The sequence below is a fragment of the Cuculus canorus genome, chromosome 13, assembly GCF_017976375.1.
Source record: "Cuculus canorus isolate bCucCan1 chromosome 13, bCucCan1.pri, whole genome shotgun sequence".
Classification (NCBI taxonomy): domain Eukaryota; kingdom Metazoa; phylum Chordata; class Aves; order Cuculiformes; family Cuculidae; genus Cuculus; species Cuculus canorus.
Window position 1 is genome coordinate 11761498 of NC_071413.1, and position 24695 is coordinate 11786192.

General features: G+C 47.8%; 1 protein-coding gene across 1 annotated transcript in view; it reads right to left on the reverse strand.

Moving 5' to 3' along the window:
* ZNF423 (zinc finger protein 423) overlaps positions 1-5445 on the reverse strand; it is a 230498-nt gene extending 225053 nt beyond the window's left edge. Inside the window, exon 1 of the mRNA XM_054079014.1 lies at positions 5060-5445. Within this exon, the coding sequence (XP_053934989.1) occupies positions 5060-5099 (40 nt within the window). The 5' untranslated portion in view covers positions 5100-5445. The remainder of the gene's footprint in view (positions 1-5059) is intronic.
* Positions 5446-24695: the final 19250 nt, after the last annotated feature.

The window sequence follows — 24695 nt, forward strand, 5'->3', positions numbered from 1 at the left end:
TACAAAACATCATTTTTATATGCAATTCAGAGGATGGCATGAACATCTGCTTTCACTTCAAGACATTAATTTTCAATTATTGAAGAAAAACAAAATAAATCCTGACAAATTACTGGTAACTGTGGAATCTTTTGTTACTCTATTAGTTTATAATAGTAATTTAGAAATCATACAATTAACGTCCTAACAAGAGCTCTCCGATTTTTTTTTTGCACGTGTCATCTGAAGCAATCCGTCAGTGAATGATATTCTTTAACTTGCACTGATTGTAAACAAATATTCTTGGAAGAAAAAAAATAGGAGGCATTCTCCAAGAGCCACTAACGTTGCATGGCAGTTGTTTTTTTACCAATGGCTTTGAACACAGCATCAGTAAAAATATGAGATTTCTGTTTTCTCCCCATTCATATTTAAACCTCCCGTGTTACCTCTCCCACTCTTTTCAATTTTTGGCTACGTTTATTCGTTATATTCGCTGAGACCGGTGGGAACAGGCCACAATTAAAAGCTGTTTGCACACAGGCAGGAGTTTCAATCAGTAAAACCAGTTAAATACCACCCAGATCCCACCCAGGAAAGCATATTGGAGGGAGAGAAAGCAAGAAAATGGGACTTGTGGAGTTCAGGGGAGACCGCTGCTAGGCTTGTAGCAAAATACACAGGCAAAAATTAAAAACTGCAGGCTAATCCCTGAAGGCAGTGCTCTGTATACCACACGGATTCAACCGCTCTCAGGGCACCAGCCCCACAATGAAACACCAACATCTCCAATTATTCCTAATCCCCCAAAAGCTACACTTGATAAAGAACAATCAAGAGCGTAATCTTATTTGATATGAGTTTTATCAATTTTAGCTGCTGCTTTCACTGTATCAATAAAATTCCACTGAAACTTGAATGAACTGTAAAATTAAAGGATAATCGCACAAGTCTCTTGTATTTGGCAATTATGATTATACTTGTCAAAATTTAATTTAGAATGTACTGTTCCAGTACCTTCAGGTTCTTCTCTATCAACTGGGAAAAAAGGAAAATTATATCTTTAAGACAAGTATGAAAGACACTGTTACTTCCACAGTCAACTCTGTAACTGAGCTCCGACATTGTATAATTGACTTTGCAAGCAGAACAACAGCAATATAACAAAGAAAATGTCAGTGTTTTCACAGCGCTAATCTATAGCACTAGGAGGGCCTCCTGCTGTCAGCCAGAGCTGACAATACAATAGCTTTCAAAGGGATATTACCATCACGCTTTTATTCTTGACATCAATCAAGACAAAGAGAATCCTTTTCACAAGACATTCAAAATCAAACCTTTGTATGAGCAGATAGGTAAAACAGCATTCCTTTAAAGAAGATCATTCATAGCAATCAACTAATTGGAACTCAGCAAATGGTTGAAATATTTTTATTTACTTTGCAGATAACGACATAGCAAGCAACCCCCCTTTTCTCTTCTTGACTGACACAAATGAGGCAGGTAGGGCGTGAATCAAAAGTTTCTATCAGCATTTTTTGCCAACTGAAAGCAAAAAAATATGACAGCAATTCTGCAACTTCAAGTAGGATAACAAATCTAGACTTAATTAGCGCATTCTTTTGCAAACCAGTTTGATTACTGACTAGCGTGTTTATGCACAAAATACCCTTGCAAGCTGACAGTAATTTGCAGAATTGTCAAATTCAGCAACCAAAGTGCATCTGATGCTTAAAACCTTGTGCCAACGTGAGCCCAGTCCCCACAAATCGCAGTCACCTAATTCTGCAATTACAAGGTGCTGGAAACCTGGAGTTACAGTTACCAGCATCTCAGGGCTTCACCAGTTTGGAAGGCCCCAGGTTGCAGCATGAGAAGCTACAGTTTAATCAACAAGAATGATGAACGCCTGCCCTCCTCAGACCCCACGGTGTGGACCGGGTGCCAGCTGCTACCTGGAGCTGGCAGCACACAACAAACTTTTAAGGACATTGGTGTTGACATCACTCCCCATCACCTGTAACAGGGGACAGACAGCAAGTTTTCATGTTCACAACTGTATTCTGGCTCTGGGGTTCAAGACCACGTGGTTTTAATGGCACCGAGTAAGGTACAACTCTTCCTGATGGACAAGGGATAAAGCCCTCAGCAGATGAGGTTACAGGCAGCAGGGCAAAAGAAGGCTCTGTGCAGAGGAAAATTACTTTCATAGGCTTTGTCTGTGATGTGAGGTAAAGCTCTGGAACAGGCCAGTGTCTTGCTCCACCACTGCTACCACCGCACTGTCATCGAAGCGTTTATTTTGTAAGCCAACAAAGACTCAACCCCTCCTACTTTTGCTCCATCCTCATTGATCTGAAACAACCTTCCTTTAAGCCAAGTAGAACTTTGTCCCCAGCCACGACATTAATATCTTCAAGTTTGCTCAAACTAATGGTCAAAACAAATCAGCATATTGTATTGCAAATCATAAATCCCACATCAGAAGGAAGTCCACAGCATCACTGCAAGTTTCTGCCAGGCTGAACCCGAGACCTGATAATAAAGCACACGGGCCACATGACCTGCAGTTTTGCTGGCATCCACGTTCGGTTTGCAATCACTTCATTTTAAATAGCATGCATCTAAGTGTTGTCAATATTTGATACTCCTGTCAAAGTCGTTCACCTCTTTAATGTCAGACAGCATCGCTCCCGTTAACGTGCAGGCAACTTGCCTTTTGCATGCAGAATAATCCCTTTCATCACAGGCACATAGTGATTCTATTTTAGTGTGTAATCTTTCTGAATGAAAAAGGATGCACAAATCTCAGTAGTGGTTAATAAATAGCAAAGCTGCTACACAAAGTGAAATAAACATACGCCAAAGAGAAAAACGGCAAATTATTTTAAGTCCTAAACGCTACACATACATTCACATAATTTATGCTTGTTTTCTTCTCAGTTGAAGTGGGAAACCTGTGACCTTAGAGTGCCTTTATTTATTACATCTCAATTATTTCCATGGAAACCTGTACTGTGGCAATCTACTGGGCTGCCAGCTCCCTAGACCACAAAACGTATATGATGGACTTTTAAAAAGCAGATTATACGGAGAAAGGAAGAAATTCTTTACCCTACATACACGTATGAGCTGCCTCCTATTACCCAGAATTTCACCCAGATTCAGCTCATTCCTTAGACTCCCTGTTACTCAGCTCATGCCAAGACCTGTAATTTACAGCCAGTTTATGCTGAAGCTGAAAACACATTTTTCTTGTGCCTAGAGACTACAGAAATATTCAGAATCTTTTAAAAACTGAGCTTCACCCAGCTCACTGTTGCAAAGACCTTCTAGATATTTCTACATCACAGGGATAATGTTTCTTAGCTATGACTTGCCAGCAAGTTACCTGCTTTGATTCATAAAAACACTCTTCTAAGTAGTAATCAGTTCTGTATTAGAATTACGGTCAAAATTTCATTACAGAGTGAGAGATATCGCTGCCTAAAAAGTAATGAGGTAGAAAACAAATGACTAATAAAAGGTAAACACCTAATGTTATTATGGCACGAGATGTCAAGGTTTACTGACTGAGCTTCTAGAGCAAATAAGGTTTCCACTGACATAGAACTATTTCCTGAACCTTAAATGTGACACTTCAGCACAGATAAACATTTTAAACTCCAGAGGCCCGGGCCACTAAACATCACCCACTCATCCGAAGCACCACTGTTCTCAAACTGGGATCCTTTTAGTTTCAAACAATGTATTTCGGACCATCCCCTAGAAAAAAAAAAAGCTCCAGCTCTGCCCTTTCTTCTGCCCACGGGCTGTAACATTCATCTCCCAATTACTGAAGTAGCTCCTTTGGCAGAGATTGCCTGGGATTGCAGAGGGTCACAAGGTCACAAACCTGCCCCACAACACAACAAAAACGTACTGTTAGTCAGGGGGGAAAATGATGAAGGCTTTGGTATAAAGATGAAGGGCTGACTTTATGAAAACTTCATAAACATTTAAAGCACATACGACTTCTATTGCGATCATCTGCTAAACGGGGGCTATTTCACAAATAATACAAACCGGCCCTGGATGGGGTTTCGATTCCCTCTTTAGCTGGTCGATTAACCGCCTGCTAATTTTGTCCACCCGCAAGTTATTTAATTAAGAACGCTTTAGCCTTTTTTGTTTCATCGGGGGCATCGAAAGTTAGGATTCTTTTGTGCTCCTACAACAAAGCCCCCAGACCCCTGAGTTTGCGACTTCTGCTTTGTGCAGAGGACAATAAAACCTTCCCCAACACCAGCCAAGCTCCTCGTGGCTGGGAGCGCAAAGGCTCCGGCAATCACGCCTTTCCCTCCCGCCCCAATTTACTTAAAAGTGAAAAAACTGGCAAGGCGATGCAATCCGGGCTGGCCCCGGCCCTCCCTTCACGTTTCACCAGCAGCTGTTTTCTTACGGAGGCAAACAGGAGGTTTCGAGCACCCTTTCACCGTGGATGGGGGAAGAACACGCGAAGTTGAACGTTTCATCTTTATTAACGCGGCTCTTCCCAAATTTGGCTATTGTTTCTTCAAGCCCGAGCAAGTTTTCAACCCTTATCTATCAAATCGGCGTTTAATTCTCCCCTTCTTTCACCACCCTGACGCGTATTGGACAGCGGGAGGAAACAGACGGCGCTGTTATTTCCCAATCATAAAGAAAACACTCATTTCAAAGCAGAAACGCGAGCCGCGCTCCGTTCCTCCCTTCCCCAGCGCACCGATGCGCCGCCGCACCCCGGCACCACCGCCAAACTTTCCTCCCTCCCCTCTTCCAACGATGCTACCGGCTTCTTTCATCAATTATCGCGACACGGGTGGCCAGCGAGGCTCTGATGGCCCCGCGGTACCCACACACGCATCCCCCCCGCAACGGGCGGCGAGCGGGCGAGCTCTCCACGCGGGGCATTCAGCCGCTCGCCGCCCGTTGCGGGGGGGGCTCAGCCATCCCCATCCCGATTCGGGGGGGGATTTGCAATCCCCGCCAAGCCGGGACCCAGCCCTGATTGGCCGCGTCGCGGCGGCGGAGGCGGCGGCTGCCCGGGATGGATGCTCACCTTTCACCGAGCGGGGCTTGGCTTGCTTCCTCCTGGACATGTCCGGGCGCCGGGGCTCGTCCTCCTCCTCCTCGTCTTCCTCCCGTCCCTGCCTTCCCTTCCTCTCCCTTGCTTGCTTTCTTTCTTTCTCTCTCTCGCCCCCCGACCCCAACCTCCAAACTTTGCGAGGCGAAGCGGCAGCAGCAGCAGCGGGATCGATTATTTGATTTTTTTTTTTTGCCTCACTTCTGTTGCCTGTTGCAATGCGGCAAGTTCAACTCCTCTTTCCACCCCCTCGGGCACCTTCCCCCGGGGAAAAAAAAAAATAAAAATTAAAAAAAAATAATAAAATCACAGGAGCAACAGTTGCGATTTTTTTTCTTTCCTTTGTGTTTTTTTTTTTTGTTGTTGTTGTTTTCCTTTACCCCCCCCCCCCCCACCTTGGATGTGCAAATTCAACGCAAAGCGAGCCCCCACCCGCCTTTTTGTTCTCTTCAAAGTTTGCAGGCGCCCTGCGGCTCTCAGTCCGGCTCGCACTCTCAGAATAATAATTAAAAAAAAAAAGAAAAAAAAAGGAAAAAAAAAAAAAAAGGAAAGTAAGAAAAGGGGGGAGAAAAAAGGAGCAGAGCCCTGCGCGGGGTCCCTGGGTTCGGGGTGGGGAAGGACGCAGGGGGGAGGATTAAATGTCCAGCCCCACGCCGAGCCTCGGCGATGCGGGGCGCTCCGGGGGTGCTCGCTCGCTGCGATCGCTCCCGAACGCTCGCCCGGCCGCGCTCACGCCCTCCCTCCGTCCGTCCGGCCGCCGCCGCTCTGCCCGCGGCCGCCTGTCCCCCCCTCGCCGCCCGGGCAGGGCGATGGGTCCCGGTTTAGGCTGTCGGGGCGGCCGGGCGGGCGGGCGGCCGCGCTCCTTCGCCGCCGCCTGCCCCTGCGCGCACGCACTCGGCCCAACAAGGTAAGCGCTCCTTCGCATCGATGCCGCTAGCTGCCTCCATGGGTTATTCGCTGGAAGGTGGCACCGCTCCTGCCTTCATCGCTGCTGCCGCTGCTGCTGCTGCTGCTGCCGCCCTGGGTTTTTATTTTCTTTAGCTCTCGCCAGCCTCCCTCTCTTTTCTTTGTCCTGGCTCCTTTTCCTCCTCCTGATCTTGCTGCTGGGGCTGCAGTGCAGACACACATAATAAAGCCAGGCTTGGCTGGAAATGTAGCTGAGTCCCAGCAGGAGGATGTGAGGAGTGGAGTCCCGGCGGGGGAGCGCTCTGATCCCGTAGGGAGCCCCGCGCAGCCTGCGCCGATCAGACGGAGAGAGAGCCAACAGCACCGAGCCATGGACGGCCCGGGAAATACAGCGGCCGCCCGCAAAACGCGGACGAAGCCGCGGACCGGACTCGCGGAGCGGCGCGGAGCCGCGCGGAGCTGACACCCCCCCCACCCCCTACCCCCCTCCCCGCGCTGTTCGATCCGCATCGGGGGGCGCCGCAGCCTCCCCCGAACGCCAGCGGCTCGGCGGCCGCGGGAGGGGGGGATGTAAAACACACACCCCCGCGCCGCTCGGCTGCTTCTGGAGAGCTGGAAGGGAAGATTTGTTTACTTTGCCTTTCCCAACGTGTTAAATTTAGCAGGAGCTGGAGTCACCCGCGCCTTCCCTGCTGGGAAGGTTTCTTCTAGAAAAATCCTAAGTGTTTAAACTTGTTATCCCACGGAGCGCTCGGTGCCAAGTTATGAATGAGACTGCTCAAGATAAACCTTGGATGAGTTTCTTCTCCCACTTAGATGGGGCTCATTTGCTCACAGAGTCTTTATCGCTCTGTAGGAACAAGGCGCTCCCAACACTTCACTTACTGGACCCTGACCAGCACCGAGGAGCCCCTCCACGCGTCCTCTCTGAGCCCCTTCTCCGAGCATCCTCTGCACGGGTTTATTTGCTCACAGAGTTTTTATCACTTTGTAGGAACAAGGGGTTTCCAACGTTTCACTTACTGGACCCCAGCCTGCGCGCAAGGAGCCCCTCCGAGCATCTTCTCCGAGCATCTTCTCCGAGCATCCTCTCTGAGCATCCTCTGCACGTGACGGGCCCGCGCCACGAGAGCCCAGGCAGTTGTACATCCAAACATGAAAGGAGAATGTGTTTCTAATGGAAGCAATCTGGAACTTTATTTGCAGGTACGGTGGAAACAGCCCTGGGAAGTATCCCGAGCTGGCCACCCGGACCAGGGCAGCACCGTGCGTGGGCTTGCTCAGACCGAGGGATGCTGGGCGGCTGTGTGAAGGCACTGCTTTCCTGCTAGTGATCCCCACCTAGAAAACATCTTCCTCTTTGCTTTTCTCTTTTTTTTTTCCCTCCACCACCAAAAGAAACACAAACCACGCAGCAGTGAGTTTGTCATTTGATCAAGTGAATTTGATCAGTGTAGAACTGTGAAGATTTCTCTTAACGCAGCATTGCATTTGAGTGGATGTTTAGTGGTGATTTTCTGATTTCTTAAGGTCTGACAGAAACTATAGGGTTTATTAATGTCATAATAAAGGTTTACAATTCCCTCCTACTGTATGACTCTGGATTACCAACACAGACTGGACCTATGGTAAAAAATGTTTCCTATAACACTGCTATAATCAAGATATACTTTGTCTACATGACTGCGCTAAGTGTCCAATTGGGGGTTCGGGAATACTAACCCAGGACAAAGGTGGATTGTTAAAGAACTTGTGGCCCTGATTCTGATCCAAATAAAAAATGAGGATAACTCTAGTCAACGGAGATTTGCTGTTACAAAAGCCGATGTGATACCAGTTTCTATAAAGACACAAGCAAGGCTGACAAGGAAAGAAGATTGTTGTGATATTGATATACCAAAAAACACAACTGGGATCATTGGCAAATTTGGTCAGCGTGACTGTAGATTCATATCCGTTCAGCATCAGAGTCAGATCAGGAACTGAATTACTTCTGTTTCCTCATCTTATTGGAGAGGCTTAATCCCCAGGCTATCAAATTGTTTCTGTTCTCTCACTGGCCCAATGAATATTTAATTATTCTTACAAAGCAGAACAGCTTCAGCAGGACAGATTCTCATCCCAGAATGTGCTGGCGGTTGGGCATTCTCAGAGGAGTTCAGAGACCCAAATTCAAATCCCTGTGCAATTGGGCAAAGAGGGGATTTCAACCTTAGTTTTACACATTCCACTTGGCAAATAATTCCCAAGCCCCGTTGCCATCCTGAACCCCTTTGCCGTCCAGCCCTCTGCCTCCACATTTTCTGTACTTTTTAAAAAACAATTTTAAATGCCACAATTAAATTTTTCCCTCGTTTTTGCAATTTAGAAAGGAATCTATACAATTTCATTTAATTTTTTTTTAACCTTTTCTCTTGCCAGAGGACTGGTGAGAGGGTTTACTTGCAAGTCCCTACCTGGTTCGGAGCAGTTGTGGAGCCCTGGTCTGAGCGTCCTGAACCCCTCCCATGAAAACGGCTCAAGTTCACTCTCAGGACTGTTGTCAGAGCAGCAGCACCCTTGAAACCACTGCTTCCCATGCTGTCATCTGTTGAAAAATAGCTGGAGATAAAGCAAGCAGGAAGGCACATTTGACAAAAAAAAATTAAACGCATACATAAATATGTCTTTAAATGTAGAGCACTCATAGATAATTATTAATTCATCCCTCTCTTATTATCTTCAAACCCAGCAATACACAGATTTCCTCCAGGCCCTGCTCTGTAAGTACATCTCTGTTCCACAGAGTTTTTCAACATGTGCCTAAATGCTTTGCTGCTCTATTGCCACAACACATCGTTTGTGTATCTCCTCCAGATATGTGTACAGGGAGTTTATGTGGTTCCCCTGGCCTCTGGTCCCACAGCCACACTTGAGCAAAGAAAAAGCCAGTAACCCTGCCCCAGTTCCCCAGAGAAATGCAGAGTTCGCCCATCCAGGCTCTCTTCCCATTGCCAGAACTTAAACTCACATTGTCATTTAAATAGATACATTCCAAGAGCGCTAATAACAAGGGAAGACTTTCGAAGGCTTTATTAAAATATTTAAGGCAAATGACACCAGCCTGTGTGCTAATTTAATAAAAATACATTAAATAATTTAATTTAATTATGGTAATTTAAGAAAGCAATAAAAATACATTTTGAATCTATTATCAATCTTGTTTCCTCACAGACGCCTTTCCTTTTTATTCTGGGGAATTTTGTTAGAAGAGCAAAGCTGAGAGTGCTGAAGTGCAGAGCTGTTCTCTCTCTGAGAGGGAACCAAGAGCCTTCCTGCAGCTTGGGATGACATCCATGTCTCATCAGGTCGTTGGGGCAATTTGGGTGCCAGATCCTCTGCTTGGAACCCCTTTTGGGGATGTCACTGTCCTATATTATACATCACGCAGCTCCTGTACTGTTGTACTCCTAAATACAATGCAGCTGCTGCTGAGAGGAACCAACTTCACAGCACCCACCACCTTCTCCATCGTATTTCTCCTCTGAGCCCCATGAGGCAGACGTGGAGGCACCAAGGCCTGATCTGGGGGGACATAGTGGCCCCCACCTCTCCATCCACTGCCACACTCCTCATAGACACTAGTGCCTGTACGAATACGCTCCCTTTTCATGTAGGGAAAAAACAATACATGCACTCACTTTTCATGCCAACGAACTTGAGATGATTTCATTTTGCACCGATCTCTTCTGCCACGTGCATGCACAGTGAAAATAGTTTTTAAAGTTTGATAATGTTTTTTGCACTACCCACAGCAATACCAACAATGAGCTCTTTTCTCTTTGGAAAGCGAATACACCATCCTGCTGTCTCAAGACATTATTACATCCACATTGGACGGAGAGCATCCGGAATATTAGCACTTTGGCTTGAGTTTTCCCCAAACGATTATGTTTAAGGCAGAGAGCTGGCACAGACTGTTATCTCAGGTAGTTCCACCCTGATAGCTTTATAGGAAACTGATGGTTCGGCCTTGCTATGGGGAATGCAGGCAGGACTACCACCTTCTTTATAAAGTATAGAATTATCAGCATTCAATACTGAGAGCAAAACCTCTATATTTACATATAGAGACATAATTGTTTTGAAAGTTTTTCAGAATCAGTTTGAAATTACATAAAAATAGCACGGTTCTGTAAAGGCAAAAATAAAAACTTCATGAGACCTGGAATGTTCAACAAGGACTGAGGGAGTTAGGTGCCCAACGGACCAAGCCTGCTCTGAGAAATCCAGCCTCGGTAAGGATTTAAACTTTCTAAAGTCAAAAAGAGGAATATGTTCAACACAAAAAAGGGCTGATCTGGTGGACACCATATAACTAGGCAGCACAGGGAAGATCACCTTGCTTGTGCAGCCAGTAACAGAATCGACCTTAAAGAATATAGCACATGCATTGTTCTAGTTAAGGAATGTAGTGTAATATCAAAGAGAAATGTGACAAAATGCTAATCATAGAATCATAGAATCACCAGGTTGGAAAGGACCCACTGGATCATAGAGTCCAACCTAATGTCACAGGGAAAGCCATATAGAAGATTTATGTGCAGCTAAAAAGACCACAGGAACCAGGAATCAGCCCATCCCAAGAACTTGTGCCCACACCACCCTCGTCAGCCCTCGACACAGCAGGAACTGGTCTGGCTGAGGTTTGTCAGAAGTGACCAAACACCTGAGCTCTCTGGATTTGCAAAGGAATACAGGCACGTACAGGAAGCTATTAAAGGACTGGATTATTTCTTAAAAAGAGATAATGTTTCCAAAGCACACGACACAATGCATTTATTCAGCAGAGAGTCAAATGTCACAGTGGATACAGCTGCAAGACAGTGTTGCTCTTTTATTTATAGTAAAATATGTCAAATAGGGAACACAAAGGCATCGTCGGGATAAACATGGGACTGGAGCACACAAAGGCAGGCGGCATCCACAGCGCATCAGACAACCTGAATAAAAGCCCCGACTACAATACCAGCCCAGTTTCTATGGTTAATGCCTCCGAACACTTTGTATAAATAAGTAACTGGCATCCCACATTCCAGTCATAAGAGAGAACTGGCAGCCTGAAATTCGAGGCTACAGAGCAGCAGAAACGGAGAGTCACTACGGAGGGAGGATGGACACAGAAGGGCAAGGCTTCATGTGAAGAGCTGTTGGTGTGTCCAAGGGCAGGATCCAGCCAGAGCGCCTGAGTTTACACATTGGGAAATTACAGTGAAAAGGGACTGAGATGTTATCCAAGAGCGCTGAAAAACAAAGAGAAAGTTTGACTGTGAAAAACGTTTTCTTATGCGCGGGACTACAAGCCTGTTCCATGTGCATGCATGCCATGTGCACCAGCATTAGCATTCATACATTTCTAACAAGCGTGGTGATTTTAAATTCCTTTTCACTTGTGTATGGCACTTACTTCTGTCAATCATTTTTCCTTGTGCTAAAGAAGACATACGATAGTCTGGAATCAAGGCAGAGTAAGTAGTGCAGTTAGTGACACTTTCTGAAAAATACTATCATATACTGAAGCTGAATTTAGCTCAAATATCACAAAATACCCGTGTGTAGAGGAATCACACACACACATCCCTGCACAGTTTCAGGAAAACAATCATTACAGATAACAGTGCTAAAGACACAGACCGTGCAATACCCTACAAATACAGGCAGGTATTTTTCCCTTTCCATAGTTCACTGAGCAAAGTATTCATTTTGGCCTCTGTTCCAATTAGATGCCGCAGGGAATGATGTGGGAGTCAGGCAGAGGATCTGCACTTCATGACAAAATCACCTTTAGCATGAAGAATTTTCCAAGCTCTGCATCTGCAGTTTGAATACTCCGTAAATTTAAGTTATAGCATTATCATATTATTTCATAACTTACAGTGGCAAGTATAGGAAAGTACCACGCTTCCATATTTTTAACACAGCTCAGAGAAAGTATCTCTGCGATCAACTTATTCTGGAAATGTGTCTGTACTGCTCCTCGAAGGACATAAGGAATGAAAAATATATTCTCGATTTTCAGACTGGATATCAGGAAAAAAAATTTCACAGAAAGGGTCATGGGGCACTGTCAGAGGCTGCCCAGGGAGGGGGGAGTCACCATGCCTGGAGGGGTTGAAAAGATGGGTAGAAGAGGTGCTCGGGGACATGGTTTAGTGGCGGGGAGGAATGGTTGGACTCGATGATCCAAGAGGTCTTTTCCAACCTGGTGAATCTATGATTCTAGGATTCTATAATTTGAGTGAGTTAAAAGAGGATGAAGCCTTGGCGTAGGCAAGGTGCCCGGTGGCTCTGGGGTGAGCTGGCAGGTGGAGGTATGTCAGGGTCCTCAGCCGCTGGCTCTCACCTGATCCTCCACATCAGGCATTTCTGCAATGAGGATGGGTCTCTGCATCTCTTTCCCCGTGTGAACAGTTCCCTGTGCCCACCAAGACCCCTTCTTGCTAGGGTTGTGATCAAAGAGCTCATTCACTTTCTGGGCTGCGTTACTTGGGTGGAAGCTCCCCTTGTACTCAGCAGGCACCTTCACTGCTGTCTGACCAGCGGCTCTGGCAAGAAACACCCTAAAGGATTTATCATTTTATCTACATCTCGGCCAGGAAAACGTTGAGATACAGAGACAGAAAGTCGGCTGACGTGGCAAGGGCAGTGGTGGAAGTGTGGAGAGGCCAGAGGAGAGGCTCGTCCGGGGGCTCCAGGGCAAACCATGGCAGCAGCCCTCAGGGCTGTTCCTTCTCCACCAGCACAAAGGCGTTTAAGCGCACTCTTTAAGCTGAATGCTGTGTACTTCTACATAACTGAAGGAGAACAAATACCCCGTTAGCAGATAATTAGCACTTGGACTCCGAGTACTTATTTAAGGTATGATGGATGGACCTCCATCCAGCATTAGGAGTGATTCATGTCCCCCACATCTTCAGGCATCCTTGTTTCCTTTTATCATTATAAATATCTGTGTAATGTTAGGAGATGTTTAGAACTACACTCCGGAGACAGAATATTTCTCTTTATCGAGAGAAAAGGTTAATAATTGTGGGCCCATCGCCCTTCTTCACCCCTTGCAGTCAAGAAGTTCCATTCACCCTAGACCGGGTTCATCTCTAGAAGGGTAAGGTGGATGTCCAAAGCCATTAAACCTGGTCCCAGCAGGGCGTTAGGAAATGCTGGGAGGCCTCGGGGCCAACTCACCCTGGGGACTGGACCTGGCAGCACCCACCCCATGGAAACCCTCTCAAAATGCTCTATCAAATACTGCCAAACATGAACCAGGCAGCAGCCATCTGGACTGGTCTCCTCACAGCAGCCAATGAGCAACCTGTCACCGGGGTCCAGGTTCTTTAATACAGGGAAGTATAGCTTGTCTAAAATCCCTGTGTTTCTGAAGGCTTCCACTCCACTGTTAAATTCCCGGTAAAATAACGGGGAGAAGCAATAGGAATGAGAGGACTTGTGGTCCATTCCTCCTCTGCTGTGTGTAAGAAGCAGTCTCGGGCAATCCACTTCACCTCTCCCCACCTCTGTTTCCTCATAAAACAAGCAAAAGTAGTAAATCCTTGACTATATTTCTACTCCTGCCAGCATTAGCCTGCCATCTACTACTACTGGCTGCTTCTTAAGAAATTCTTGTGTGACTAAGTAGAGATGCCTACCCTTTGCACCGAAACCTTCTCACCCTCAAGATCATCTCTACCATGATGACCATCACAAACAGATCTTGGAGGCCTCTTGCATTTAATCTCAGCGCTATGAGACTGGTGATCACAACTGCATTGTAATGTGTCCCAGCTCAGCCCTGCCCCAATATCCCCATCCCAAGGGAGCAGCACTGTCGGCCGCTCTGTTTCTGCGCTCCCACACCTCTTTGTTCACAGGTCCAGGAAAGCAAAGCCCAAACAGCAGCTTCACGTTAAACCAAGCAGCCCGAGGATGGGCAACCAAACTGCTGCCGTCACCTCCTCTTCCAGCTCTGTCTCACCGCACCAAATAAAAGAAAACTGAAACACAAATCAAGTCCTATTCTGCAAAAAATTAATAGTTTCCACTTGCTTCTTTTCTGTGTCTGCTTTCACTCTGTAATTACGCAAAAAGACACTGCATACTGCGTGGTGCTATTGATTAACCAACCCCACAGCTGCAGACTCCCAGGCGGTTCTGAAACCAGCATTTTAAAGAAAGTTTGTTCTTTAATACTGAGGTATTTATGGTCTCCCCTCTGCATCGGTTTGATAATATGAACTTGTGGCGTGGAGCAGGTGGCAGAGCAAGAACACGCAGTTTTTATTCTCGTGAAAAACTTCTCCAGAAATTAATAGAAATTAACCTCCTTGCTATTGAGTAATGTGGGAAGATGCCAAAACCCAGGGAAAAGATCCCATTCTCTATTAAATTTGGTAAGATTTGTCAAGCAGTTTCTATAGAATCTGCCCAGGTTTTTATAGATCTCTCCTGGTTTTATCCCTCCACAGGTTTTGGAAGGGTCACAGAGTATTTCCCTATTATCAGCCCCACTGATGTCCTGTTTAAATCCTATGATTGGCAGTGTTTATCCTTCTCTTTAATAGGACTCCTTTCTTAGATAGAAAGAAATGAGCCTTATCAGTGATAAGTGATAAGGCTTACAGTCAGCTGAGTAAAATAGGAGAGGCCAGAGGATATTAACAGAGCTGTGTTTGTTTACATTTATTTTTTGTTTTGTTTAGTTGGCTTTTTTTTTTTTTAATCCTAAAGCATATTTTTAAATGCCACAGTACAAATTCTCAAAATACATATAACACCACTTAAAAAATTGCCCTGCTGTTTGTTTATTTTCTTTGGTTATTTTGCTACACTACTCAATATTATTGTTGCATCGTGCATCCAAACACTGACGTGTGGCATTTCCCAGAGTCAGGCACAAACACTCAAGAGAGCTACAACAACCTCCCACACCTGAAGCCTGCACACTTCTCTGGGTGACCACCACTGCTGTCCTGCGGTGAGCCTGGGACCTGCCGGGGGCCTGCTGGTGGCTCTGGGCTTTTTCGGGTGGGCAAGGTCATGGGGGTCTTTGCTGTGTCCCGGTGTGGCACAATATGGCACAGTATGGCACGGTACAGCACAGTATGGCATAGCACAGCATGGCATGGCACAGTATGACATGGCATGGCACAGCACAGCAAGGTATGGCAAAGCACAGCATGGCATGGCACAGCATGGCATGGAAGAGCATGGCATGGAAGAGCATGGCATGGAAGAGCATTGCACAGAACAGCATGGCATGGCACGGCATGGCATAGCATGGCACAGAACAGCATGGCATGGCATGGCATGGCGTAGCACAGCATGGCATGGCATGGCATAGCATGGCATGGCACAGAACGGCATGGCATAGCACAGCACGGCATGGCACAGAACAGCATGGCATGGCACAGATGACACGGCATGGCACGGCATGGCACAGCATAGCACACCATAGCATGGCACAGAACAGCATGGCACAGCATGGCACAGCACAGTGTGGCATGGCACAGAACAGCATGGCACAGCACAGCACGGCATGGCACAGAACGGCATGGCACAGCACTGCACACCATAGCATGGCACAGAACAGCATGGCACAGCACAGTGCGGCATGGCACAGAACAGCATGGCATGGCACAGCATGGCACAGAACAGCATGGCACTGTATGGCACAGCATGGCATGGCACAGAACAGCACGGCACAGCAATGCTGTGGGGGAAAACTGAGCTGAAGGCAGCCGCTGGCTTGCGAGTCGCCTCCACTGCAGGCACAGCACGATGTCACCTCCCGGTGTGCCTTCTCGAGATGGGAAAAAACGCACCCCCGCGAAGACAAGTCGCAGGGAAGGATCCTGGTGCTGCCAAGCCCAGCTCGGGGGGCACAGCCGGGGCTGCCAAGTCCTGCAGGCAGCTGGCCCGGCGGAGCCCTGGCAACGGGAGCAGCGGGAGCTGTGGGAAAGTGAGCAACGCGGTGAGGGGGGCGAACGGCTTAGTGCAGAGCGGTGCCCGCAGTGGGCACCACTCTGCACTAAGCCGTTCGCCCCCGTCACCCGCCAGTTTGGTTTCTGCCAGCCTAAGCTCGGTCCCCTCGGAACACCCCGCAGCCTCTGCCGAGCACAAAAGAGATGTGGGTTGCAGCAGCGCACGTGCCTGCTGCGCTTAGGAAACCCGAGCGTTGCCAATGCGTCCCCGAGGAAAGCAGCCCATGGTGGTGCTGGCAGCCCCACGGGCGCGTTGCCCTTGCTTTGTGGCTGCAGGGGCCCCACGCTCAGACCCAGTCCCTCCAGTGGGGATGGATGCTGCCTCGGAACGAGGAAACGTGGTCACAGATTGCTCACACACGCTGGCCGCTGCCAGCCCCGCAGTGGGAGTCGGGGGCTGCGTGCTGCTCTCCCCGAAGAATCCCACCACCCCTGGCCTGAGGCGCAGATTAACTCCCCCTCATTTTTGGGCTGCCAGTCTTTCCCAAGCCCGCTTTCTTGGCCAAGGATTTGTAACGGCATCAATCCCATGTGCAGAGGGCGAGAGCTGCAGCACGGCTCCCCATGCACCCGGATCTCTTTTGGAGCCCTGTGACACCGGGGTAGCTCCTCTGTCTGAACATCCACTGCCATTTTGCACAGGGCTCAGCTCCCAAGAGGAACTGGCTCTGGCTGGGGGCAGGCATTGCTCTGCTGCTGCATTTCATGTCAGAAAAGACCTTTTGCTGCACCTGAGTGTTGTTCCTTAGCATGAAGAAAATGTTAAACAAACTGCAGAGGAGACACAATAGATGTACAGATAAATTAAATATCTAGTTACTATGTAATAAATAATAAAGTTCACCTATTTGACCATACTCTGCTCAAGTCATACCATTACAACCGATCAATAGCTATAAGACAGGATACTTGTACGAGGGTTTCATTTCTTCAAGTGCTGTGTGACCATTAACAGCCAACAGCTGAGGATTCCCAAGACCACAGGCTTGTGAAAACTTTGGGAAGTTTTGATTACATCAACAAATCTGCATTTAGTTTGTGAAATGCTCGTGAAGTGCTGTGGCATATCTAGCAGGCACACAGGCTGGGGCTTCCCTATGAAGTTAGGGAAGGGAAGCTGATTGCCGAGCTCCCGTTGATTTGCAGTCAAAACAAATTCCCAGTGAATTCAGGCCTTTTCAAAACATCAACTGTCATATTTTGAAACCCACACATCCATAATCCCAGGTTTTTAACACTTTCATAATTGTAGTCATGAACATTGTCCTCCCCTATATAAGAAAGAAAAAAGACAAAAGAACCTGATTTAGGAACTGGGAGTATACAGTTTACAAAACTTCTATAAAGTTTACAAAATCATCACTACTATTTCTGTTTCAGCCTCAGCAGACATCTGCACCTGAAAGAGCTCTCCGCTGGAGGCTGCCATAGGGCTCAGCCATTTCAGATGGTAGCAACAGCCGTCCTGTTTTCCTCAGGGGTTAAAATAGTCCCCAACAACCCACAGCAGTTTGTTTCTCCTCCAGCAATTTGGAGAGGGGCATCTGCCTGCTGCAAGGTGAGACAAGGCGTGTGGGGCAGCGCTCCTCCCAGGCCACTTGTCTCGCTTCTCTGGGTGGGCACACTCACAGGGGGACAGGAGCACCATGCCTTAGAGGACCTGAAGCCAAGACACTGAGTTTTCCTGCAGACCACATCCTTCCAGCTGCTCCAGGCTCTCCACAGCCACAGCTGACCCTAGGCTTTCAGTAGGGTCAGCTGTGTCTGCTGGTTGCTGCCTCAGGTGCTGGCATGCAGGAGGAAAAAGATGGATTATCCCTCTGCATCCCCGCCGGGATGGGCACACAGGTCTGCCTGCAAGTTGCACCGCCCTGCTCTCTTTTCGGGGAGCCATGCACCCCATCCAGAACCATCACCCTGCCATGGTGCTCCTGGCCCAGTCAGGGTGCTGTCAGGGCAGGGAGTTGTTCCCAGGCGCTCTTTGGAGCTCCTCCAGCTCCTGGGAGCTACTAACATCTGGGTGAACAAGAGAGCTCGCCTTTTCAGGGTGTTTTTAGCAGTCACCTGCCCAATGACCACAGGAAAAAGGCAGCCTAGCTGGATGGGAACAGGTCACTGAGACTCGGTGACACTCCACAGCTTGCCAAAGCAGCTGGCAGCAGAGCTAGCTCTGGCATTGACCGCTTCTAAACTCCAGGCCATTGCCCTGCTACGAGCCCACCCTTCTGCTCTGACTGCATGTGTGCAGGCCTGCAGCGTAACCGTACTCACACTCAGGTGCACGTCCCACTGCAGCCCCTCCCGGCTGCGGCTCTGTGCTTGCACAGATGGCCATTCCCATCGTCAAGCGCCAGGGCCACGCTGGGGCAGCTGAACTAAAGAGCTGCAGGAGGAAGAACACAAGAGCTTTGTAGAAATATGTATTTTTACATCAGAGTTCTTTGTATATACAAAAAATCCCACCCTGCTGTGCTAAGAGAAAAAAAAATCTGTGGGCACTTCAGACCAACCTATCCTATTAATGCAAACTGCCAGATTCAACATGTGAGCCAGCCCGAAAAACAAGAGGGTGGGAAGGAGGAACGTATCCATGGTAAGTACTCGGCAGGCCCGTGAGTCACATCGCCCCTAGCTGGGGATCAGAAATAGAAGGGGGTAAGTGACAGAGATGCAAAACAAAGATGTCTGTAGTTTGGAGTGGGTTTTATGAGCAGTTCAAACAGCAGGATGGGTCAAAGTGAAAAAGAAAGCAAAATCTCAAGGTATCAGCAGTCAGTAAAGGGAATTAGTTGTCCAACAATAGGAAAAAAAAGTTAGGATAAAAGGCTGAGATAAATACAACCAACTCATTCTGACAGCTCACTCTGGAGGCGGTCTCCCAGCCAGAGCGCTGGGTGCTCTCCTCAGGGATACGCAGCAGGACATCCACTCCCCACCTGAAGAAGCTGGATGTCTCTCTAACACGGTCAGAATTCGGCACAGACATTTCTGCATAGGAGAAGGCTGCAGAGTCCTGTTTCGCTATGAAACCGTGCTGCAAAATCCTCTCATTATTTTTATTTAGTAGAAACTATGCCCGTGCAGGCCAGAGGACCAGAGCAATACCGGCAGAGATGGGCGCGGGAGCAGAGGTACCAGTCAGGCTCTGGAGTCGAGAGAAGCGTGACCGGGTTTTTGGTGCATATTGTACGGCCCCAGGGCAGTGCTGTGGCACTTGGGCTCCATGTCCACATGATGTACAATTATATCTAAAAACTGTGCATTCGAGCATACCGTTCAGCAGGAGTAAAACAGGGCTCTTGAATCACTCTGACTCAGTTTCACCACTAAGCAAATGGAGCCGATAACTGCTGCGTTTCTCTGGGGAATGCTCCATGACTCAGGCTGTATTTGGGTCATAAGAGACTTCAAAGGTCCTTGGAGCAAAAGCACTGAAGTGCTGCAAAATACGACAGGCACTGGCAGACAGCGACCCAACAGTAAGGCATGCCAGAACTATTAAATTCTTCTAATCTTTCCTCCCCAGCCAATTCTGTCAGCCCTGCAATCACTTTTGCAGCTCTTCCTTGAACTCTTCCCTACTTTCAGTATTTTTTCTGTACACAATAGGATGCCCAGAGTCATCATGCTGTGATTCTGATGAGATCCCAACACCCCCAGGTGGTCTCAGAGGGGTGTGAGCCCCAGCCCCACCGGCACCCTCTGCTCCCAGCACCTGTGGCTGCGCTGATGAGCCGTGTGGCCTTTAGGAGCACAAAACCTCACATCAGAAGAAAAAAAAATCTGAAAATGATGGAAGAGGCACTATTAGAAACCAAGCCATGGAAGGAGCTGGAAAAGAGTTACTTACTACATTTTTTAAGATCAAAGAAACCTGACGTTTCAGAGGACTCTGGTCCATTATTTCTCTTCAAATTACACATGCATCCTCTGAAATATACCCTCACAGCCACAAACGCAAACCATAAGAGGGACAGAGAAAGAAAAATCTTGCTGAACAAGGGAGTTACATACTGTAGGAATGCAGGAGCCTGTGATCTGCGTTATTCCTTTGCTTAAGGCCACCTAGCAACAGCGCATAGGTTAATCCTCCACAGACTGAACAGACAGCATCAGCCAACAGGAAAACAAAACATCTCTGCTAGAAAAAAAATCAGAACAAGAATTACCCATTTGCAAGAGGGTTGTAGGAACAGGCAGCAACAAATAAGAAAGAGGTATACATGATACTTCTGCTAAAGGAATATTTCCCTGTAAATACAGTTATTGTCCACCTCGTTATTAAAAATACAAAAAGAGCTTCACAATGTTTACAGAAAGCCTTTGTGGGAGCTGCAGGAGCCCTGCTCCGCAGGGAGCTGGGGGGATGAGCTGGACTGTGGTCAAGGCTGGTTGCCATCTTAGAGAGCTCCTTTAAATGATAAATAGAGCATCCTCTAAAATGATACATAAACCTCTGGTGCTGTAACCCTTCTTAAAGGGGTTAGCAACACCTGCAAGGACAGGTTCAAACCTCTACGAGCATCTCTTGGACAGTAAGACATACCGTCACTTTCTTAAAGTCATTTTTTGCAGTGGCTCAGCCCCCTCCTTTGCAGCTCTGCTCCTCTGCACCAGGGAATTCTGCTAAAAGGGCCGGGAAATACAGAATTAACTTACTGGGAGATTCTCACTGTGCTGGGGCTGTGCTGCATGCCAGCCCCAACACCCACTGTGTTTGCAGGACCCAGGCTTCGGCAGCACATGGGGTGGCCCTGGCAAAGCTGCCGCCCGGGAGCTGTGCTGTCCCTCCAGCTGTCCCTCCAGCTGTCCCTCCAGCATTGCCCCTGCCTGCGCCACCCCTCCCGCTACCCCAAGGGGTAGCCATCAGGGATGGGATTTTGGAGGAAAAGGTGGTGGGACACCACCACTCCTTGCTGTAGCGCACCGCCTGCCTTCCCTGCAGCCCCAAGCTCAGCGTCACCTGCTGCTCACTGGTGCTGTCTCCGGGGAAGCTTCTGACCCAGCTTTTCCAAGGGGTCTTTGCAGCACTGCACTCCTTGCCGTGCTCGCTGAGGGATGGCAGCCAACGTAGCGACACACATACCTGCACGTCTGGGATGCGATTTATATTAAGGGGTTTATTGTTGCTCCTTTTCTGCTATTTGCCAACAGATGGTAGCAGCACTACTGCTGTCGCACCAGGCCAGGAGCTGCTCGCGGGAGGAGATGACTTCTCCTCTGAAAGATTTCCTACCTGATGAAGTCATGCTTGCCTGGCCCCTTGCGCCTCACTAGCTGTGCTTGCAGAGCCAGCTCGGAGACCAAAGCAAGTGTCTCCCAGCACAGATATTCTCAGTTCAAGGCTGTATGAAGGGATGTGGGCAGCGGATGGGGTGGTGCCTCTGTTCACCAAGGCTGGTAAATCAAAAAGCGTTCAAGCACGCTGGTGACTCCAGGGCTGCGCGGCTTTGACCACAGCAAGCCGCTCCCAAATGGAGAGCAACACTCTGCTTGAAGACAGGCACCAGCAAGGCCCAAATTAATTACTTCATTTATTATTTACAAATTTAATTATTGAGCAAAATCCAAGCATTTTCTGCCACTGGCTGCACTGGCCGCTCGCACCGGATGGGGCCCCGAGCCGCTTGCTGCCTTTGCTGGGCGAGCACCCAAGCCAGCTGGAGCTTTGCCTGAGCGAGGTCTGGCTAAGACGGAGCTAAAGTACAGACCTCAGGATCTGGTCTGCGGAGAAGCTGCTCTGCGGAGGAAAAACAAACAAACAACAACTCTGCTCTAGAGGCTTCCCCTAATTCTGTAAACTGCTTTGAGGCTTGCAAGCAGCTCTGTATAATCAATAACACCATTAACAAAAAGGTGGCTGAATGGCAGCTACCTCTGATTAAAATAGAGCCCTTGGTGTATTGCAGCAAACAGCCATGTAGCCATTTTGCTGATCAGACACAGGTCTTTCCTAGTGTCATATAATTCATGTTAAAATCGCAGCAACAGGGCAGACTTCCTTGCTGTTCAGAAGTCTTTGGAGGCTGCCATTATACTTCACCTTTCTAATGCTTTATGTATTACAGCTTTATTTTCACCTAAGGCTGTGATCCTAAGCTTCCCTCACAGCGTTATCTACAACTCATATTTCAAAGCCTAATTTTCCTGCCCCCAAACGTAGAATAAAACAGCTTGCAAAAAGGGCTGCAAGGAAGCTGCAAGTTCTGCGGTTTTACAGCCCTTCTCCATCGAATCTATATAGGTACTATTCCTCATGGAGCCAAAAACTTCCTGGAGAAGTACTGTAGCTAGAAGATATTTTATGACCTGGCGTAACACTCTGTCCACTCCGGCTGGTGGAGAGATTATGAAATTTTAATTGGTCTGAGAGCAAGATATCACTATAATTGGAGCCCAAGTGCCTGTACGAGCCCGAGAGCTAGGACTTGCTGGAAATCCTCAACAGCTGCCAGCGGCCCCAGTGCCTGAACATGCCTGTGCCCCTGCATGGAAGGAATACACATCCTCCTCTCCGCTTGTGCTGCAGCCACTGGCTCCTTTCCAGAAATAAAACATTTTGCAAAGGAAGGATGCTCAGGCCCATCCACGTTTCCACCTCCACTGCACTGCCGTGAGCAGCAGCACGAGGGACAAGGAGAATATCCCAGCTCATCCCAGCGTGAGCTGCTGTCTGCCCTTGGGAACACACACTCCTCATCACAAAATGACTCTGCTGCAGCGCTGGCAGCAGTCTCCCACTCCGCTGAGCTGCAGTCCCCTTCTCTAGAACCTGTCCAGGCAGACAAGCCTCCTGCCACAGCTGTGTGTGTGCTGCAGCCCCGTGGTGCGCACAGCTCGCCCTGCAGCGCGGCATTTCGAGTCTGTGCACCGGCTGGGGTTGTACCACTGTCTGGTAGGAAATAAACCAAGCCCCAACTTCTACTACATCCAAAAGGCAGGCAGGGGCCGTTGGTTGGAAAAGATGGGCATGCTGGGGGTATGCAAATGGTAGGATTATTTATTATTCACATAGATGCTGAGCCCATAGCGTGTCGCCTGCCTCCATGTAATTGTACAAATCACTCAGCTGAGTCAGTGATCTGACTATAGACCCCACAGCTCAGGGACTCAAATGATCCCAGAAGGACCGTGTTCAAACATTCATGCCCAGATGACACTTGCTCCCATGCATACTTTTTAAATCTTTGCCAGACGTGATGAGAGATCATCTGCGTATGTCACATATAAAATAAGATCTCGGTTTTACCAGGAAGCTCATGTTGAAGAATCTTCAGGAAAATAAGGTACCACTACAAAATAACAGCCTGAATGCTTAGCAGAGATTCTCTTCACCTATGGGTCAAAGCAAAGCTCCCTTGCATAACAGACTTTTTTCCCTAGATAAGTACAAATCCAAGCCAAGTGCTCCCCCTTCCTAATAGCCATTGGCTAACAGAGTGGCATGCAGCTCTCCCTGCTCCAGCCAACCCCACTGTGAAGGGCTTATCGCATCACTGCTGCTCTGGGAAATCTTGATTCCTCACGTTGGTGTTACGAAGGCAGCTGTGGATGAAGTGCTGCCACTTTACAGTGCAGCTTCATTTCTACCTGTAACACTGTAAAACCTCAATGGGTGAATGGCCTCATGTCCAGGCAAGTAACCAACTTCGCCAAGCGATTTCATTTGCAATAGCTTTCATTTACACCCGTCTAAGGGAGAGGAGAGCAGGAAACCCCCAACCCTCTGCGGTTGCTGCACCAAGGACCTGCCTGCATTGCTGTCCGAGCTATTCCTGGGACAGGCGCTGCCATGGGAAGGCTCTGACACTACTGATGGGCTGCACGAATCATTCATTGCCCTAAGAAAAAGAGAGCTTTTAAAAATATGACAATTAACCGAGGAAGCACAAGGACAATTTAAAGCAGTTGTGTTGGGCAGAGGTGTCTTAGGGGATACGTGAGCATGTTTCCTCCTGCAAGCTGCTGTTTTGAAACCTCTGGGCAAGTTTCTGAACCCGACTAAAGGGAATGGCACAACTGGAATTTGCTTCAGCCAGGTTTCCAGCACCAGCATCACAGCACGCTTGGAGACTAAGGATGAATTTTCATTTGACTTGTGGGCCTGATTTCCTTCAGCATCAGAATTGCTGAACAGAAAAAAATAATTTAGAAAAACAGATATTTGAAGAACTATTTGAGATACAGCATTTATTGAGGCAGAGCTGGGAACAGTGTGTGACTCAAAGGACACTCTGTCCTGTTTAGCTCCCCTCCACGCTCTCTCACCTCCTCTTGGTCCAGATCTCCCATCACATCCCAGAAGAGCTTAAACCCGCACCCTCCCCCCCAGACAGGGCCAGGATGCACTCTGCCCAATGCTCCCAGACAGCCTTTAGCCCACCTGTGCGGCAACCACAGAGGGAAAGCAAACAAAATAACCAGTAAGAAAAAGCTTCATATTTTTTGTTGCAGTTTTCATCTGAACAAAGCATTTTACAAGCCATGCTGAATTCAATTAACAAAGCCTTCATTTCTTAATTCATTAAGAAACAGAGTCTGCTTTATGATCTCATAATTGAAATCAAGTTGTAAGATATTGACTATAATCATTTTTTTCTCTTTTGTGAGAAAAATTAATAAAAAGGAATATTAAAAGTCTCAGTCTTTATTGACTGAGAAGGGAAGGAAATCCACTTCTTTGTTATAAT